This window comes from Labrus mixtus, chromosome 7, assembly GCF_963584025.1.
Source record: "Labrus mixtus chromosome 7, fLabMix1.1, whole genome shotgun sequence".
In the NCBI taxonomy this organism is placed as follows: Eukaryota; Metazoa; Chordata; class Actinopteri; order Labriformes; family Labridae; genus Labrus; species Labrus mixtus.
Window position 1 is genome coordinate 2,609,705 of NC_083618.1, and position 20,581 is coordinate 2,630,285.

At 44.3% G+C, this 20,581-nt stretch overlaps 1 protein-coding gene across 11 annotated transcripts in view; it reads right to left on the bottom strand.

Annotated features, from left to right (window-relative positions):
- The window catches only part of LOC132977482 (calmodulin-binding transcription activator 1-like), a 51,899-nt gene that overhangs the window by 8,348 nt on the left and 22,970 nt on the right, over positions 1-20,581 (bottom strand). For 5 of the 11 annotated variants that reach the window (XM_061042073.1, XM_061042079.1, XM_061042072.1 and 2 more), the window contains exons 4-14: positions 18,390-18,457; positions 15,348-15,483; positions 12,485-12,556; positions 10,620-10,773; positions 7,102-8,972; positions 5,820-5,946; positions 4,484-4,630; positions 1,316-1,464; positions 618-802; positions 461-539; positions 102-369 (exon numbers count right to left, since the gene is read on the bottom strand). In XM_061042073.1, coding sequence (XP_060898056.1) covers positions 102-369; positions 461-539; positions 618-802; positions 1,316-1,464; positions 4,484-4,630; positions 5,820-5,946; positions 7,102-8,972; positions 10,620-10,773; positions 12,485-12,556; positions 15,348-15,483; positions 18,390-18,457 — 3,256 coding nt within the window. The remainder of the gene's footprint in view (positions 1-101; positions 370-460; positions 540-617; positions 803-1,315; positions 1,465-4,483; positions 4,631-5,819; positions 5,947-7,101; positions 8,973-10,619; positions 10,774-12,484; positions 12,557-15,347; positions 15,484-18,389; positions 18,458-20,581) is intronic. The other 6 variants (XM_061042074.1, XM_061042083.1, XM_061042075.1 and 3 more) reach the window with 3 other exon arrangements.

The window sequence follows — 20,581 nt, forward strand, 5'->3', positions numbered from 1 at the left end:
TGGCAGGCAAGCAGTTGAGAGGTTTCGTTCAAAAACTATATCAGCAAATGTGCAAATCGTCTTTTATAGAAGACGAAAGAGAACATGTCAGGCTTTCACACCTGGGTTAGCGTTTTGGGTAGGGTTGTTGCCTATTCCGCTTGTCTGTGGCTCTCCTCTCCACCTGTCCATCCAAGTGTCACCAGGCTGACCCTGAGCTTGAGGACTCTGTTGCAGCTGCTCCAAGAGCTCGGCCAATCGAGTGTGGCCCCGAGATCGGGCGATGTTGAGTGGCAGGCGTCCCAGTGAATCAGGAATAGCCAAAGCTCTCGGGTCCCACTGATAAAGCACCAATGCTGCCTCTGTATGCCCTAGAGCACATGCCCACATCTGAGAAGACCAAAGGAAAAAAAAAATCACACACAAGCATGGAAAAAGACAGATACACTCATAAGACCATGCAGAAGTAATGATCACTCACCAGTGGAGTGCACGAGAAGTGGTCCACGTTGAGAGGATCCACCTCCAGCTCCAGGTCAATACTGTCAGCATGCTTTGTGCTGCAGACACATAAAAGTGGAATTAACTGGCGCGGTCTGTGCATTCATGAGTTTGTATAATGATTGTTTGTTACTCACCGCCAGCGGATAAGTGTCTGAATGAGTCCCGCATAGCCCTGAGCCGCAGCCAGATGCAGTAAGGTCATTCCTCTGGAGTTTTTACTGTGGACGAGCTGATTAGAAGTGGCCCAGCACGGCTGAGACATCATCTTCTCACACACGACCACCACGCGACCCTCGAACGAACCCTGATCAGGGGCAATCTGGAAGATCGGAGATGGAATTAAAAGAAATTGACCTCTCATATTTAAATTATTATTGTCAAAACTGATTGCAAAAGTTCTCCTTGTTTTTAAATGAAGGAATTAAAGATCAACAAATGGCTATTAAAAACTAGCAGAGGATAGTTTATCATAATGTGTTTTTGGCTGTCCAATTATATGAAAACTATGTCAGACAATACAAAAGATGGGATTCAACACATCTCTTAATCTGAAGTTGTGGTAGTTGTTTTCCTGATTGTATTATGTTGTATGTATTTGGCTACTGTTATGAGTGTTTCAGTCTGGGTTCATAAAATGCTGAAAGGTTTGATGAACTCTAGCAATGTTAACCATCAAACCTGCGTCATTCAAATGTAATCTCATTGAATGATACATTCAATTTTTATAAACTAAACAATTTGTTCCATGTCTTGTTTAGTTGTACTGCTCACTTGAACATGTTTAAAAAAAATGTTCAAACAAAAAAAACTAAATCACTTCCTTCTGCCTTACTTGAGACTGCTGATCTGTGGCTCCTCCTCCTTCTGCTCCACCACCCTTGGTTGCCATGGTTTCTGAGCTGGGGTTCTGATTGGTTATCTCAGCCATCCTCTGTTCCATCTGCTCCAGACGCTCCAGGATGGACATCCTGAACTGGGTATCTGCAGAAATGACCCAGGATTCATGGAGCTGTAAGCACTGGCTAGAATTTTGGTACTTCCTACTTATAGAGGCTTAGAGAGACAAGCTCTTCTTTCAGGAGCTCAATAAATAGGAACTTTGGAACCAAGTTAATTGTATGTGTTTGCCTGTGTGTGTGTGTGTGTGTGTGTGTGTGTGTGTGTGTGTGTGTGTGTGTGTGTGTGTGTGTGCGTTTGTGTTTATGCGAAAATGTGTAACTATGGCAAGGCTGTATGTAAATGTGACCCTTTGTTTCACTGCTGCTGCAGTTTTTGCTGCAGTGCACATTTTGTCATCCTACCTGCTGCTCTCTCGTTCAGATTCTAATTCTCGCTTCTCATTCACTCGTATTTTTTCTTACTGCTGTCTGCAACAGGCGGCAAGCAAACAGAGCTTGAAAGGAGGTGCCAGGATAGCAATACAAAGGCTCTGACTCCTCCCACTACACCGACCAGTAAGAAGAGGAGCACAGTATTTGGAAGACAGCAAAACACTATTTAGCTGCCAAACACAAAATAAAAATGTTTTCTCCATTGTTGTATAAAGACACATAAACATGTTTTCAACATGCCTTTAGCATGTATTGAGCATGTATTTAAAAATATTTTATATTATTGTTTGGGGCTGAAAGGTCCTATTGCTACTTTCACACATTACATTGAAAGCTACAAATGAAGCTTATGGATTATAACTGAACATTAAAAAATATGTTTTAACGGTTGCTTAAGTTAAGTTAAGTTAATGAGTACTTAAAAGTTTTTTTGGGCACCTGTGGCTTAACTAACCAGCTATAAAAACTTTTGATTTCCAGGTAAATATATAGCCATGTGTTTATTTGTTCTTCTCCACTAAATAAATACATGCACTGGTTCTCACCACTTACAAACATGGTGACAAAACAAAGCAAGGCTTAAACAGATTATGCTTATTGGAAAATGATTCAGATTGTCACTAGTCAATATAATGAAGCTTAGTAGTAAACATAATTATATAGAAACATAAATATATATTTGATTCAATTGTATTCATGCCTGCACTTAAAGGCCTGTCATTATCCGGGCCTCTGTAGGATCCTGATTGCCCTCTTTTCATGTTGTTGTTCATGGGTAAATTGGCGCTGTCCACCCCCGGTGGTGCTGAAACTGAACAGCGCGTTACACAAGACACAACACGCCACTGTGATCAGGTCTGCAAAATGAGTCCAGTAGGCTTTGTAGTTCAAACAACGCGAGGACTTGTGGCTTTTTCTCCCTTTCCCTTTGTCTACCTTCGAAACACACTGTGCACCACATGTAGGCTGCTGCACATACTTTGACTGAGACATGAAATGTAAAAGTCGTTTTCGATATTTAGACAACAGGCATATATCCACATCCATCTACAGCAGCATGACAACGAACGACTTGCCCCAAACAACACGGACCTGAACAGCCTGTTAAAGAAGCGCGTTTTGAAGTAATCATCGCTTTTAAAATTAAATAAGCTACGAACCCAACCAGCGAGTCTCTCTCTATCTGCTGCTCTCTTTGTTCCCGCTTCTGCTCAACCGCGTTAGTTTGAAGAGGGAGGCTCACACATTGCTACTCCGAGCGAGCAAAACACAACTAAGTGCAGAGAGAGAGAGAGAGAGGGAGAGAGAGAGGGAGAGAGAGAGGGAGAGAGGGAGAGAGAGAGAGCGCGCACGTTGTGTCTGGAAGAGCAGCAGACACGCTTCAAATCGGCCCGCCAGACTCGGAGCTGCGGGATGCTCGCTCGTCATCGGCACAACAATAGAAAGCACATAGCCTAAACTGGAACAATGTCATGTGACAAATACATCTGCTGACGTATATTTGCTAAACACTGTTTATATCTGTCTGTTTGTCCAATAATGAGCCTCTGATGTTAATTCGAGGCCACACTAAGTTGCAGAGTGAAAATAACAACGGCACATATCCAGGTCTATCATCGTTGAAAGCCAAACAAAGCCGAGGCTATATATAGCGTCCGCGAAGCAGCACAGTGCCAGGGGGTGCCCAACAGTTCGACTGTCAACTGGATCAAGTCGATTGTGCCTCGATGTCCTTGCCCTTCACTCCAGCAAACAGCCAGCCTGCTGTGACTGTAGAGCCGCATTGCCGCATTGCGCAACGCATAGACGGGGGCGAACACGGAGTAACCCAGGACATGCCTCGCTGAGGAGACCCGCGTGTTTCCGAGCTGCAATTTCATCAGGAGATCTATTTGCACACAAAAGCTAACCCCCGCGGCACAGTGCGGATATTTGCAAATCCCCCAGAGTTGACTCAATTGTCCTCTAACAACTTGCACAATATGTTTTAATTTGATTCACTATCATTGAGCTCTCACAAGAGCGTTTTTACGCCTCTTAACAAAATAATTTGATAGCTGAAACTGATTTATCTCCAACATATGACCACATGTGATAGACTACATGACTGCCTTATTAAAAAGTTATGTGAAGGTGAAAAGCACAGTTTGCACTCACATACACCTTTCACATTACGTGTGTCGAAAATTCCCAGATTAGATTACTTTTTGAAGTAATCTGCATACAGGCCTATGGGGAATAAATAGGGAAAAAAAGATGCAGCCGAGCAAAGAGGAAAACAAGTCATGTCTGTGTGCTGTTGCTTCAGACAAAACATCTCACAGCATGCAAGGGCATCAAATAGAGAGGCAACACAATGACAGCAACATGCAGACACAAGAGGATTTCTGGAAGTTTTATATGAATAATGTCAAAGGCCTGGTTTATGTAAAACCTGTATGGGTTAAATCAAAAATAATATATGGTAAAAAAAAAGAAGTGTATATAATATGATAATATAGTATATAGTAATATTAATACAGTTTAAGTTTTACATAAAACATGCAACACAATGAAACAGATACAGTATGTATAAGTACATTTCTTTTTACAGTTTATGCTTTTTATTGAATGAACAACACCACACAGTGTAGAGTGTAACTGTGCATGCTCAAAAAAAAAACACTCACAAGTGTTCTTACCATCGAGGGACAGCCAATCATGCTGAGAGGATGGCAGGGCTGGAAGGTCACGCGCCTTGTATTCAAACACCACAGAGGAAGAGATAACCTCACCACCCATAGCTACCTGCAGCATCACCAGACCTGTATCGTGCGCTGCAAACAGACAACAGGCAATGGATTAGACAGTCAAGACAAATCTGTCAAAGCAATAACTCCAGGACAGCACATTACGCTGTGTGAACTGTGAATGTCTTGTCCTGCTTTTTGTCCTTTATGTCTGTAAGAGACTCTCTGCCTTTCAGGTTTACCCTGCCTGATAACTTAGCAGGATGTGAATCGTGTATCAATCTATACCATCCCAAAACACATCTCTTAGCAGAACTCTGCAGTGTTTGCCAACCTCTTAGTGGGCCTGCTCACAATGTACAATTTTATATTGTATGTATTTATCTTCTTTTATAAATGTGCTAACATCTCCAGATGAAGATGTGCAGATGTAAGGCCCGCTCCAGACTGCAATATTCAAAGGTTGTGTAAGGTGCTTTTATACACGTTTCAGGGGCTGGGCTTATCAGAAAAGGGACTTATTTACCTTATTAACCAGTACTTACTATACATACAGGGCAACAACTCTCCAAGCAGAGGACAAAACAGAGCGAGGAAGACAGAGATTTTGTACCAGAAGAAATACAGCCTATCACACTGAACCCGGTATTTCATTAATTAAAAAACGTACTTATAGCCTACTGCGATTTGTGAATTTGTTTTACTCCAAATAAAGTTTTGTGGGGAACCCAGTGAGTTATCTTGAGAGTAACTGGAATAACAACTACTGTCCTGGAACAACTTCAGTATAAAGCGTTGTGTACAACAAGGGGCTTTCTCTGCAGAAAAGCTGGCTTGGGCTTTTCCCCTTTCATGCCTCTCAAATATTCTAACTATATGTAGAGAGACATGTTGCTTGTACAAGCGCAATAAAGCTCTCCACAAATCATTTCACTGTCTATTCTTGCTGAGGACCTCGCACAGCTCTTGCTAAAAATAGGCAAGACTACTATTCTCCAGATTTTCTGCACATCAGACACTCGTGTGATACGCACTGCTCAGGCGCGGCTGTTTTGAAAGCTCTGACTTGTTAACATGCCCACTGAAAAGAAAACCGAGCTGTCACACAGCCAGTCTGAAAGCAGGGTTAGACTCACTTTGTGTGCTAGAGTAAAGCGTTTTGAAAGAATCTGTTTATTGTAAGGATTAGTGAGATAAAGTTTTAAATAATAAAATAAAGGAAAGTGTATTTCTGTGTTAGCTGATGGATGTGTTTTGTGTAAAAGAAGTGTGTTACCTGGACAGTAACAGCGCAGCACCCCGGGCTGTATGAGGGCAGCAGGGACACTGATGTGGTCAAAGAGACAGCTGTACTCACTACTCGACTCCAACCACGGCCCTGTGATCAGAACCTTCACTCCACCCTGCAGCACACAAACAGAGGCTTCACTCATATATCACACACTTTGTCTGCAGGAAACTGCTTCTGAGCATAGGTTCAGATAAAAGTGACCAAAAAGAAATGAGCATCACAATGAATGAAAGTCAGTGGTCCTTTTTTTGTGCTATTGTACACAGTCTATCTTGTTAATGTGCTTCTATTAAAAATCTGGATTTTGCCCCAGAGATACAGTGGCCTAAATTTATGTTTTTCCATTATATAAATCTAAACTGAAAGATGATATAACATGCCTCCATACAAACTGCATATTATTTTGTTAATGAGAAATCCATGATGCTATGAGGCCTGGTAGCAGCCCCCAGAGGCTGTTTTACTCCGTACATCCAAGTAGAACAAAGCTGTTCGAACCATCCAAACAACACTGGCATATGTTGTCTCTAGTGGAGCTAAAAATAAAACATAAACAACATATTGTTCTCTAAAAATGTTGGCGTCATGAGGTATGAGTTTACAACAATGATAACTGTGTGATATTTAAAGCCATTAAAAGGATTTGGCTGTTTTTTGTTTTTTTTTGGTGTCCTTTATTTTTGCTGATTAACCAATTTTAAATATTATGATATCATGCTTGAGGCCTTTGGAGGAAAAAACTGTGATGTGTTTTTTCAAGAAACCCAAAACTTTTAAATAACCAGTGTGATGCAACACTGATGATTGTGGAAGAAAGTTGCAGCAAAATATGAGCTGATTATGTGCAATTCTAAAAGATGCATTTAGCTTCCAAAGTTTTTTTGCACTAAATGTTGACACAGTTAAACGTTTAATTTGGATTAAAAAATGTATGCAAGATGATATGAGTCTACACATTTCAACCCTATGCTTTGACAAAACTGTTGTGTGTGATATTATAAGTGGTACATGGGTAAATTAATGAAGCCACCTAAGGGAATAAGTGTATTATTGAAATTTCATCAAAATCCAATCAGCTGAGTGTGAGATATTCTAACTCCTTAATGACCATACAGCCGGGCTGGCGGCCTTACTACAAATTGTGCGTTTAGCATCAGTACAAGCCACCGTCAATCACAGCACTGGTAGAGGCACTGATTCTTTTTTTTTTCTTGAAGGGAACAACGATGAATAAATAATGAACAATAATCACATTGGGTTTACTAACCTCTGGATAAGACCACTCTGGGGAGTAGTCTGTTACACCAAACAGTCTCCCAGTCTCCTGCAGCAGTCCCAGAGCTCCCTGCTCCACCTCTGAGCTCTGCAGGTGGCCCGCTCCTGTGCCCTGCTCTTCTCCCGCTGCCCCCTCCTGGGGCATCAGAACCCCAGTGACTGCAGCCCCAACCCCGCCTCCGGAGCCCTCGACCGAGATGAAATCATTGATGAGATCAGAGAACTGGCTTCCAAAAGAAGCCTCGAAGCCCTCCAGACTGATGGCTGCTCCTGCCCCAGTTGCTGTAGCGGACACCCCCCCATCCTGCTGAGGGAGAGGGGAGCTATAGAGTGGCCCCTCAATACCTCCACTAGCAGATATAGACTGAGGACTGGCCACCACTGAACTGCTGGCCCCTGACAAGCTCACACCATTACAGAGAATTTCATTTCCCCCTCCTTCTCCCCCTCCACCACCTCCCCCGTTCCCCTCTCCACCTCCATTTTCATCTGTGGGTTGCAAGTAGTGCTCTGTGTCCACACTCGTGTAGGCCTCATGAGGGTCTCCAGGCTTGATTAGTAACTCCCCTCCATTCTCAGAAGCCTTGTCTAAGACCCCGACCTCCTGATTTCTCCTACCGCCCAATTGGTTGGTAGTTGTTTCCTGTGGCATCAGGGGAAAGGAGCCCACCGCCCCTCCTTGTCCATTCCTTACACACAGGCCTTGCTGGTCTGAGCTGGCTTGGTGGAGGTGTGTGTGTGGGTCGCCGTTGGATACTGGAGAGTCTGTTGGCACTGTGGGTAGGCCTATGAACGCCTGAGCCTCGCCTGATTCCTGGGTTGCCTCAGCACCGTTGGTCTGCAGCTGGGAGGGCTCGCTTGTCTGGGGGGAGGTCTGGAGGAAGAGGCTCGGTGAGGGGTGGTGCGCAGACTGGCTCAGGCTTGGGACGCAGGCTGATGACATCACAGCACTAAAGTCCATCTGCTCTAGGGTGGTGCTGGGGCTGAGGCCTGTCCCTTCTCCTACGTAGCTGCTTTGAGCGGACAGCGGCTGCTCCAGGGACGTAGCTTCTGTCTTGATGTTGTTGACGAGGGTCTGGTTGTAGACAAAGCCATTAGAGGAACAGTGGAGTCCTCCATCGTCACCGTTACACCCCTCAGTCTTCCCCCCGCCCCCTCCGTACGTCTGACCCTGCTTGGGATTATTGAGGAAGCAGTCGGGGTCGAACGTCATTGTGGTCTCAGATATGCCGACTCCACTGGAGTCCAGAGAGCTGGACAGAACCAACTCTCCTCCCTCCCCTAATCCCACCCCTCCAGGAAATGAAGCGAACCTCTGGTTTTCAGGGGGAACAGCCAACAGGATGCCAGTGGCGGTGCTCTCATGAGTGGACGCCAGCAGGTGGGTGTGGCCAGCGGAGTAAACCGAATCCCCGGTCAGCGTGGTGACCTCAGACATGAACACCGCTGTGCTCTGTGACAAGCTGGCCCCGATGGCGAGGGCGGGGCTGTCGGCCATGTCGCTGGTGATTGACAATGGGGAGCTCTGGGTGGTGTCAGGGACCTCCACCTGGTTTGTGGAGGTGGACGAGGACACTTCCATGCTGCTCTGTGGGAGGAGGGAGGGTTTGGTTATCCTGCCATTCCTCCTCTCTCCTCCTCCGCCCGCTCTGCTCCTGCCTCCTCCAGGACTGGGCTCCGTCTGGCCTTCTGACACGTCGCTATTCTGGACTTCTGTGCCATCTGCTTCCTCAAGTCTTTGGGCCGCCGCAACGCCTGTGCCCACTGCTGCTCCACCTCCAGGTGCTGCCCCTGACTCCTGCTTGGACGAGATGATGCGCTGCTTGACACTGGAACATTTCTGATGCAGACTGCTTCCAGCACCTGACAGAAGAAACAAAGGAGACAACAGATTTTAGATGCATAATGTCTTCACTTTCTATCCTTTGATCTGATCAGGTCAGTCATTTACTCCACATAAATACATTAGACAATGGGTAATGGTGCCCTCTAGTGTTCACAAGGTGCGCTGAACCTTGAATCATTTAAAATCTCGAACACAGTTGAAATGATAAAAATCTTACACCTATCAAAATAGCTGAATATGCTTTTCTTGCTACACACTTTAATAACATCTGAGGGAGTTTGCACTCTTTAAATTAGATGTCTTCATGTTCAGGCGATTTCTAAAATCAATGTTTAGTAAAATACAAATAAGTGTAAGAGACACATTGCCCATAAATGGCTCAGAATGACCATAGAGTGATTAGGTAAATGATTTAGAGAAGTGCTAGGAAAGAAAAAAACAGACTCTGCTTATGTGAGCAAAATAGGGCAGGTAGAAAAGCAAAGGGAAAACGATTGTGTGTGTGTTAGTGTGTGTGTGTGTGTGTGTGTGTGTTAGTGTGTGTGTGTGTGTGTGTGTGTGTGTGTGTGTGTGTGTGTGTGGCAAGGCAAGGTACTACTTCAGCCAACAAGCACTTAGTTTTGGGCAGCTGTCCTTAAATGCACTTCTGAACCAGATCAAAAGAGGGGTAAGGATGGGGGAGATTGGGAAAGAGTGCTTGAGTCTGTGTGTGTGTGTGTGTGTGTGTGTGTGTGTGTGTGTGTGTGTGTGTGTGTGTGTGTGTGTGTGTGTGTGTGTGTGTGTGTGTCTGTGTGTATATGTGTGTGTTTTTCACATGTGTATCAGTGAGTGTACTTCAGTTATCTACTCCCTGATGCTCATTTATGAATAATACATGCTGGATATTTCAGGCACCTCTGTCTTTCTTTCTGTTCCTCCGTTTCTCGGGTGAAATGTGTTTCTGCCTCTAGGTGGCAGCATGGCGCTGACAGATGAATTAAATAAAAAACTAAAACAGTCTTGTCTGAATGGTGTGCATGTATTGAATATCTTTTCATTGGAGAACATTGAAGAGCAAAGTTGTCATTAGAGATATTATTAAATTGTGATGATTTGTTTGATTTGAACAAGAGAGAAAATGTGAACCAAATCTTTATTAAAACAAAATTGAGATAGAAACACGGTCACAATCTTGATGTCTGAACACACCTTTTAGCAGTCCAGTGTCATATTTAAGAGTTAAGATTTAAAATTACAATGAGTGATATCTAAATAACGTTTTTTTTTCTAAATAATTAACACACCAGGATCATATATATTTTTCTTTACTACTAGAGAGAACGTTTCATATCATCTATTTTTGAACTGCTGATTTTGTTGTCTCACCTGATGAGCTCCAGATTGCGCCCCATTCTGCAGCCAAGTTGTTTACAAAACCTACAAGAAAGCCAATGAACTACATTATCAGCTTTATTTTTACTACACTAGTTTCACACATAATAATCTTGTAGCTTGGCGAGGGTACGTCATCATACTTTTCATCATTACTGCACCACGACAAGAGGTATTGTTATGGACCCAAGGTGACTCACAGCCCCAGGTTTAGGAAAAGTGTGAGGGCTGGAACATGAGCGCTGGAGTGTAGGAGGAAGGTGAGTGCTCAAATGACAGTTACTCTAACTCACACATGGGTTTGAGTTGTCCAATGAGCTCCTCCTTGCTCCACTTGGCCCACTCCTTCCTGTCTGTGTTGATGGAGCAGAGGACAGGACCACATGGCTTCCCGCTATCGTCCACTGCTGGTACATTCAGGTAGTGCACCAGCACGATGTCTGGATTCTACAGCACAGGAAAACACAAAGACATGCATTGACATGGCATCAGTTAAACATTCTTCATTAATTTATTGTCATGTTCTCCCAGCATGAGGGAGAAAGAGAATAAAGTGATGAGTCTATTTTACAGCGCGAGGGAGAAGAGAGGGGGGAAAATGGAGAAGGAAAGCGGGAGGAAACGTGGAGGTCAGGGGGGGAGGTCAGACATACCGTGTCGGATAAGATTCCCTCACCTGCCCATAAAAGATTTAACAGCTCAAGCCCACTCATCACTCTCTCTGACCCTGCAGAGGCCTGTGGGAGAGTCTGCATGTGTGTTTGTGTGTGTGATGGACTTAGAGAGAGAGAGAGAGAGACAGAGAGAGAGAGAGATAGAGAGAGTGGTCTCCAGGTGGTTCTCACTATACTGTAGGCCACCAGTGGACCTATGGAATTTCCACCCTATGAATGATTCAACTGGTGCGTTCACATACATCTGTGTGTGTGTGTGTGTGTGTGTGTGTGTGTGTGTGTGTGTGTGTGTGTGTGTGAGGTGCAAACACGAGAGAAATCGAGAGAGAGAGAGAGAGAGAGAGAGAGAGAGAGAGAGAGAAGCTCCTCTTGATGAAAGATTCAGTAGACGGACTCAGGTGAGGGGGAGGACCTGCTGAGGTGGAACACTATTCTTTCCAAAAGAGGATGGCACAGTGGGCTGCTACAGCACCACACTGTGCCATGCAACAGCACTCACACACTGATTTATGATCATATTCACTGATGTGTTTTGATATTTGCGCAAAGAGCAGAAAATTACATTACCTCAGATAAAAACAAGGAGAATTCCCTTTTATAATTTTCAGACTGCACGAGTCTAACTGGAAGAGGATTGTGGAAAAAATAAATTTATGTGGTTTGGGCAAATTCAATTTATGGCCGATGGCTGGAATGTCCTTGTAAATTCAATGTGACAAATTATGCAGGAAAATCCTGGTGAGGAATATATTAATATGTATGCATTTCCCTACTTGAAATGAAATGAACATTGCTTGGTTTTCAATATTTGCTTTGAAATGAACAGAGTTGAAAAGAGAGAGGCAGTGTGAATATATGCACATTTGTTAAGATTCATCATGTAACCTGTCGTCTGCAGATGATGCTGTCCTGGTGGCCAGCTCTTGCATGGTGAAAAAAAGAGTGAGGGATGTGTGTGTGTGTGTGTGTGTGTGTGTGTGTGTGTGTGTGTGTGTGTGTGTGTGTGTGTGTGTGTGTGTGAGAGCTACTCTCTGGCATATCTCACCAGAGCAATAGAGTGAATCCAACATCTCTATGAAAAACAACATGCTTTTATACACATGGGACACCTGTGCATGAGTGTGTTGGTGTGTATTGTTTGTAGCCCCAGGGTGTTTTTCTGGGAAAGGACCACATAGAGAGCAGAGCCCGAGTCCTTGATGCTCTCTGTAAGTCATGGTTCTATAGTGTGCTGTACCCACGAAGTTACAGTCAACTTTTGGTTAGTTTTCTGTTGGAAAATACATTTTAACGGAAAGAATAAAAGACAAAGCAGATAATATAAAACACATTTCCTCGCAGTATGGCTTAATGTGGAAACCATGATGTTGTAACTAACAAATATTCAACTGTAAATAAAAAATAAAAGCTCTACAAATCCTTGTGTTTTGTAATTGAATAAACTTGGGGAAAAAAGGAAGGATGGGGAAGGGGGGTGGGCTTACCTGCAGCAGCCAATAGCATCTACGATGGAAGGTGGGGATGATGGAGGAGTGGACGTAGCAGCCATACAGACACTAGAGAGAGGAGAGGAAAGGAGAGGAGATTGCCGGGGGTCAACGGGGAAAAGAAAAGGGGGGAAGCAAGACAAAAAGTGAAAAAGAGAAGAAGGAGGAGAGGACAATAAATGAGATAACAGGAGAGGAAAAATGTAGGTTATAGACACTAAGGTCGTATTTGCTAATGTGTTTTTAAAAAATGCAGTAAAATTGAATATGTGCAATATGAGTCTTTTTTCTTAATGTTGTCTCAAAACTACTATAAATCTGGTGTTGACAATTACAGCGCAAGAGATTGTGAAATTTACTGCCTCAGCAAGACTAGACTCAAGCCACTTGGAATTCATGAAAAGTCACAATGTTGTCAGCTTACAGACACTCTAAGATAGATCAGTAACAGTGGAAAGGGCTAAAAAAGAAGAGGAGAAAGCAGGACAAATACAGAGTGAAAGTGGAGTGGGAGGTAGACAAGAAAAAGAGGAAGACTCCATCCACCAGGAGGTGCTTAGATACATACAAAATAGTTTTAACTATGTGTATGCAAGTGTGGATGTAGACGCCTAAAAAATGATTGCAGAGGTCGATTTCCAGATGTAAACAACTTCAGAGTGTCTATCACATTTAGTCTATAATGAGATGTGTGTTTTATTATACTTGTCATATTCTATTTGGTGATTTTGAAAGGGACAGTGTACTCGACCAGAGTTAGCTATAAGCTAATTTATGTCAGTAGTCCCTGGGCAGGAGACAGAGACAATGTCTTGTATGATGCATTAAAGTACCTATGTTTCTGAACCATACCAGAACCAAATCTTGACACCTTGAGTTAAAGGCTTTATATGTGATTTTTTGATCCAGTAGATGTCGCCCTTGAGCAACAGCATGAAACCAAAACAACTCATGGTGCATTGTTGTGTTAGCATGCTAATCATCTTTATTATTCTCGTATCTTCACACTGCATGTAAATTTACCTGAAATGAGCGTGATCTAGAAACACAGTTAATCAGTGAGTACAGTATGTTATTCTTCTTTTCTCTAGTCCCTCAATTAAACAACTTTTATACACGAGGGGAGGAGTCAGCCGGCCGTCCAGGCGATGTAAACAAACTGAAGATAGGACTCTGAAAACTCTGAAAGCATCACAGACAGTGGGACTCGGGTGTTACACCCATTGTAGACAGTCATGACTCACAGAGTTATTTTCAGAGGATATACTTGATTTATATTACATTTAAGTGTGAAAAATCACATAGAAAGACTTTAAGGACTACATTTTTTGGCTGCAAAACCTTTTTTCAAAGTTAAAAAATGTAAGCTAAACAAACTCATTGAATGTACTGTATATGAAATGCAAATAAAACAGCTCCAGAACTTATTTCTTAAATTAGAAATATTCTGGTTTGGACATGAAGATATCTGATTGACGAAAGTAAACACAACAAATATTCTGTGACAGATGTCGTGACAGATTTTGGTGATTTGTATTTAATGGAAAACATTTTTGTTGATACTCATTGTGGTTAAATACACCTGACAGTCTTATAATAAAGTATGTGTTTGTTGTGTTTGACACAGGAAGGGTTAAGTGATGACAGAAACGCCTGCTATCAAGGTCAACGCCTCGTCTTCACAAGCTCTGAAATCAACACACATGCACAAACAAAGACACGCTGTGTAATGACAAAATTGCACGCAGAAAACACAAACTCTCAGCAACATGGCAGTATATAATCAAAGCTTACACCTCCTGCTTTCTTTCTGGTGTACACTTGTAATTTCTCGCCATTTTGCCTCTTCTAAGAAGTAGCCCGCCCTCTATCCAAAGTGTGCTTTGCCAAAGGCAGAGTGCATTTCCATATATTTCCATTCAATATGAGGAGCCTCTCTATCCAGGGTTATGTTTTTCTCTCCTGCTTCCTGCCTCACCCTCTGTTCATCTCACCGCTCCACTTCTTCCCTCATTCCCATCCCCTGCTCTACACACTGCTTGCTCGCTTGCTTAAGGGGGTCCTGGGAAGACATGACACAAACAATTACTGAGCAACTACCAGGAAGAGGAAACCCTCTCCTTTGTATATACATATTTGTGTGTGTGTGGGTATGTGCATCCATCCATGATTGCAGAATTATTGCATGTGCGATGAACGTCTGTGTGAGTGTGAGCTTGTGAATAATAAAGGTGCAGATGGGAATACTTGATCTCAATTATTCTCTCTGCCTCTGTGTCTGTTTCGCCCCGTCTCCTGCTCACCTTTAATGCAAAATGATCTGCCCCTCTGCACACATCCATATGCCTCCTTGCCGTCCTTCCTTCACTCTCCCTTCTACCTCATTTTATTTGTTTCTGACACATGCATGCTCCCTCCTCTCACCTCTTGGTATATTCCTGCTGAATAATCAATTTTTGAGCTAGCTGATGTGACTCAAATACACAAACACACACACACACATGCACAGACGCTGCCTTGAGACTGGATCGATACCCCTCTCTGTTCTGCTGAAGGAGGCATTGACATCATTCCTGGCCTTGGGCCAAACACACTCTTATCCTTCAGAAAGAGAGTGAGCTAGGCAGAGAGAGACAGGGAGACAGGGACACGAGCAGGGAGGGAGGTGAAGAGAGAGGGGCAGCACTCGCTCTCAGGAAACACATTCAGTTCAGCATGTGTGTGTTTGTGTGAACATTTGTGTTCCACTTATGTGTCTGCTCGGAGTGGAGGAGAGTAAGTTAAGGACAGGATTGGAAGTGAAACCATACGCAGCTCCAAGCTTGTTCATCGACTTGTTTTTCCTGCTGCAGACTCTCACCTCTACTCCCTGGACTTTGAGCTTCATATGATCCTCTCGGGTGGTCTTCCCGTCTTTCCTTTTCTTCCAGCAGTAGCCATCTTTTCTGTATTTCACCTTTTTACGGTTATAGAGGATCATGGAGCCATTCTGGGGCCTAATGGAAGAAAGCAGAAAGACCGACATGCATGATGAATGATGTGTAGATCAGTAAACTCTTAAAAAAGTGAAGATTCAACTCCGTGGAACCTGACCAGTAATAAATTATTTCTGCATAGCTGATTCTGAAATTCCAACTTAAAAAAAACATGCTCTTGGTTTACATGGTTGCATCAATGTTTTTCTGCCACAGCCAAGTTTACTGCCCCTCCCCTCTCATATGTAGACTAACACTCCTACATGTTAATATTTTACCAGGGTGATTTATCAGCACAGCAGGAACATTGGCCTCTAAGCTTCTTTTATATTTACACCTGGTGGGATGTGTGCTCACAAACACACACACACACACACACACACACACACACACACACACACGCCATACATGTAAAAACACAGAGATGCTATAGTGATATCAGACAAGGCAGGACCTACTGCCGTGTGTTCTTCAGGCTCAATGTCAAACCTGCTGCTCAGCAATCAATCATTACACTTCTAAAACGTTAAGGGCAGGTGTGTGTGTTTGTGTGTGTGCATGTGTAGGCGGAGGAAAACATCTTCTCTGCCTTATCTCATGACAACAGAAAGAGAGCAGGCACGTTACCAATCAATAAACTGACACATACTCACAAGTGCTCTCTCCCTCACGCACACACATAAGACCACACGCACATTTACACACCTCAACTCTCTTTTCTCTGCCCTTCTCTTCTCCATCAACCTGCAGTCTTTATCCCTCTTATCATAGTATCTCTTCATTTTCTATTTATTGCTGCTTCAGTCCCTTCATTCTTCACTTATTTACTCTTACTCTTAATCTCATCTAATTTATTTATTTTATCTCCCATCCCAACCTCTGTTTCTGCTCTTTCATTGAGTCTCCTCTCCTCTCCTCCTCTCCTCCTCCTCCTCTCCTCTCTTCCTCCCCTCTTCTTCCTCTCTTCCCCTCCTCTCCTCCTCCTCCTCCCCTCCCCTCTCCTCTCCTTCCTCTCCTCCTCTCTCCTCTCCTCTCTTCTCTTCTCCTCTCCTCTCTCTCCTCTCCTCTCCTCTCCTCCTCTCCTCCTCTGCTGAGTCTCCTCCTCTCTCCTCTCCTCTCTTCTCCTCTCTTCTCTTCTCCTCTCCTCTCCTCTCCTCTCTCTCCTCTCCTCTCCTCTCCTCTCCTCCTCTGCTGAGTCTCCTCTCCTCTCCTCTCCTCTCCTCTCTTGAAGGAATTTGATGTAGACCGATCTATATGGACTAAGATGATTGCAATCTACGCAGAACACTATGTAGTGAAATTGAATTTGCTTTGAGCTGATTTTCTTTGACACCTGAAATCTGCTCTGTTTTGGGGTGAGCCTGCCAGTTTCTTAGCGGAGTGGAGACCCCCACCCTCCGATCAAAGCCGAGTTTAGTCTCTGTCTCGAGCAGTGTGAGTCATCTTGGAGCTGCTGATTCTAATTATGTTATGGAGAAGATGGATGAGATCAGATGTGTGCCTATGTGTGTGTGTGTGTGGGCGGATGGGAAATACGTGCATGTTTGTTAATATGTGTGTGTGTGTGTGTGTGTGTGTGTGTGTGTGTGCGCGCATGGATGAGGCCCATGTTCCTCACAAACCCTCCGATTTAAGCAGACATAAATGCTATTGATTGTAACTGGGCTCTGATGTGTGGGATATAAAAAGCTTTTCCACCGTTACACCGTGTAGCAGAGCGAAAACAGAGAAGGCAAAAAAAGAAAAAGAACGGCAAAGATAAAGAGACGGAGTGGGCGAATGAGTGAGTCTGGTAAAGGGAGGAGAGGAGGAGGAGCGGAGAAGTGAGGGAGAGAGGAGGTAACAGTCATTACTTTGAATTGATGAGGTATTTCACTGAAGGGAGAAATGAAGGTCATTGATATCTTATAATATTGAAACCCCACAAGTGTGCAAACACATACGGATTAAAACACAACAACCACGTAGATGCACAGCCACACATAAATATCACTGGCGCTGTTAGCTGAGCTCCTTTCCATCTGATGGGATTAGGTGTAATCTGTTCTAATCGTGCCTGGTGTCATGTGTAAATGGGATTATATCTAACTGCTGCTCAATAACACCAATATGACTGCTGCTGCTGCTGCTGCTGCTGCTGCTGGGAGGCCGAGACTAACGGCAGCACAACCAATCAATGAGAAATCTATCCACAACATAAACCGTGCAGCTGGCCTCAGGCTGCTCCTGAGAAGAGTCCTTCAGCTGGCACAATGGGAACACACAGGCATCACCTCGGGCTTTCAGCGGTGTCAGTAATCAGAAATAGGGCCAGGAGGTGACCTCTTCACTTACTTTACTTTTTTTTTCTTTTCTTTACTCTTCTTCTTCTATTTATCAGCTACAGCTGCATTGACCAAAGTGAATGTCAATAAGGTGATATATCAATAAATTAAGCTGCCCTCTGTCATCAGCCTTTCTTTTTCTTCTTTCTCCATGTCTATTCTGCCTGACTACAACCTCTCCTTGATTTATGAAAAAGAGCTACCTATGGTTCATTCGACAGGATGAATATTCAGCTGTGCCATGCAAATCCCTGCTCACATCCCATCTTATATACACAAACCCCCTCCCCTCCCTTTTTTTAAACCCCACCTCACCCTGCTGTATCTGAATTATACATCACTTATCCTAATACATTTACATTCATTATTACTCCATTTCCAGCTGACTAGATGCTTTACAGTCCGGCCATATTCTGTAGCGCTCTCTACATGTGGAGCAGGCCATCAGTGGGAGCCCTCGGAGATGTAGTCGAAAGTACATCACTAATGTTTTAATCAAACACGGACACTCAGTCATTGAAATTAAATCAACGTGACTCACTGGCTGATTGAGGAATGCCATGTTTGTGCGTGAGCGGAAACCACTATCTGCAATCTCCTCACCTGGTTTTTGGCGATGTCGTCAGCCACTCATCATGTTTCTCAAAAGTGATGAGATATGCAGCAATCTCCTGGAGAGACAAAGACAAGACAGAAAGGTTATATCGGTGTGTGTGTGTGTGTGTGTGTGTGTGTGTGTGTGTGTGTGTGTGTGTGTGTGTGTGTGTGTGTGTGTGTGTGTGTGTGTGTGTGTGTGCATGAGTGTTTGTGTGAGTCGCTAGCAGATAAAACATAACAGGTATTTCTAGATGACCTACTGATGCCCACGGAGAGCGTGTCACTATCTGATTGCCACAGTGAGGTCCTGGCGCCTGATTGGTCACAGAGCAGCCAGTCATGGGGGCAGATACAGAGGACAGACCCTGAGGGGCCAACAGCCAATCACGCTCACCGACACACCGATGTCTCTCTCCACTGGGGAGGAAAAGCTATCTCAACAATACACAGACACATGCCACATAAACACACACACACACACACACAAGCACAGTGGGGGTGCAGACCCAAACACTTGCTGAGAGAGTTGGCTGATAGGAAAAGTTTTCTTGTACTTTTGCAGTTTCACAGTTTCTCTTCAGATAAAGCCGGCTCCTAACTTGATTCTTAATTCCTCTGGCTCCCTTTTCATCTCCTTGGCTCTCCTCTCCACACTATTTCTATTCTTCCTCCACACCCACATGAATCCAATAAGAAAGTTCAAATCATACAGGTGCATTCTTACGAAAGCAATGGAAAAACAAAATGTCCATACACACAGAGACACACACAGAGACGCAGCCCGAAAAGAAACAATTGTTTATACCTGCTGCTTTTTTAGTTTCTCACGCAACAGCGCCTTTCCCCACTTTGCTTACTGAGCACTCTCACCCCTGGCTTCCTCCTTGAAACATCATTCTCTCCCTCCCCTCCATCTCCCATCTCACCCACTTGTCGTGAAAGACTATGAAATGTAAATTGTCCTCTTAAGGCAATCAGTGTTTGAAATGTGCCACAAACGCAACAGTGAAGAAGACATCAACACTCCAGCACTCCTTCATCTGCCCCTCAGATCAACAGCCTTCTCTCCAGACCTCCTCTCTCACTCTCTATCTTTCTCTCTCTCTCTGTGTGTGTGTGTGTGTGTGTGTGTTTAGGTATTCGTCCCTCTTTGGCATGAGAGCACTGTAGTTCCAAAACCGATCGGACGAGACAGGGAGAGGGGAAGAAAGGCAGGGAGAGACGAAAACGGGGAGAGCAGCTGGAGGGTGCTGGCACTTAACTGGATTGTTTTTTTGTTTTTTTTAGTGTCCTCCATTCGATAGTCAAGTCCCAACCCCCCCCCCCCCCCACCCCCCCACTGCCTGGCTCTGCATTTAATGTGTTTACATATAAATGTGCCTGTGTTGTGGGAGGTACTGTCATCACACCCTTAATAATTATCAGTATCAAGCTGGCCACTTGTTAATGTCTGTCTGGCTTAGGCGCATAAAACGTTTAAGCCATAGCTGGGGACACCAAAACAACACACAAGCACGCACGCACACAAACACACACACACAAGGAACAAGTAGTGCCTCATTCACTTATGCATCTATTCATTAGCTGTGACAGGCAGCCACCTCTCTTCCTCCCAAACCACTCTGCAGCAAGTCAATATCCTATACGGCCTCCACCGCCCCAGCCAGGCACTTGGGCTCCCCTAGTGACTGTCAGCCGGTGGGAGGCGGGGAGGCGGGGAGGAGAGAGGAGACGCAGAGAGGAGACCAGGGGGCTGGGAGAGACAGAAGGATGGGAGGATTAAGAAGGGAGGGAGAGAGACTTGCAATTAAAGGCCTGCCCCATAAGAGCCATTAAAAAGCCAGAAACAGAAGAGTCAGCTGAAATGGCAGCCTGACACACTCTAAAACACCCCCCCCACACACACACACACACACACACACCCCCCCCCCCCCACACACACACACACACACACACACACACACACACACACACGCACACATATTCGCCCTCAGCACAGACACACACTGCTGCTCACTCCCTCACACACACAGACGCCCATGTGAAGAGTGACAGAAGTGAGATGGTGAAGGTCGATCCTCAGGAAGTCACAGTTATTGTCCCGGTGGAAAGCAGTGATGGAGCGCTTTGAGCATGCCTGGCGACACACTGACCCTTCAGGAATACTGTTTTAGTGTGTGGGTATGTGTGTGTGTGTG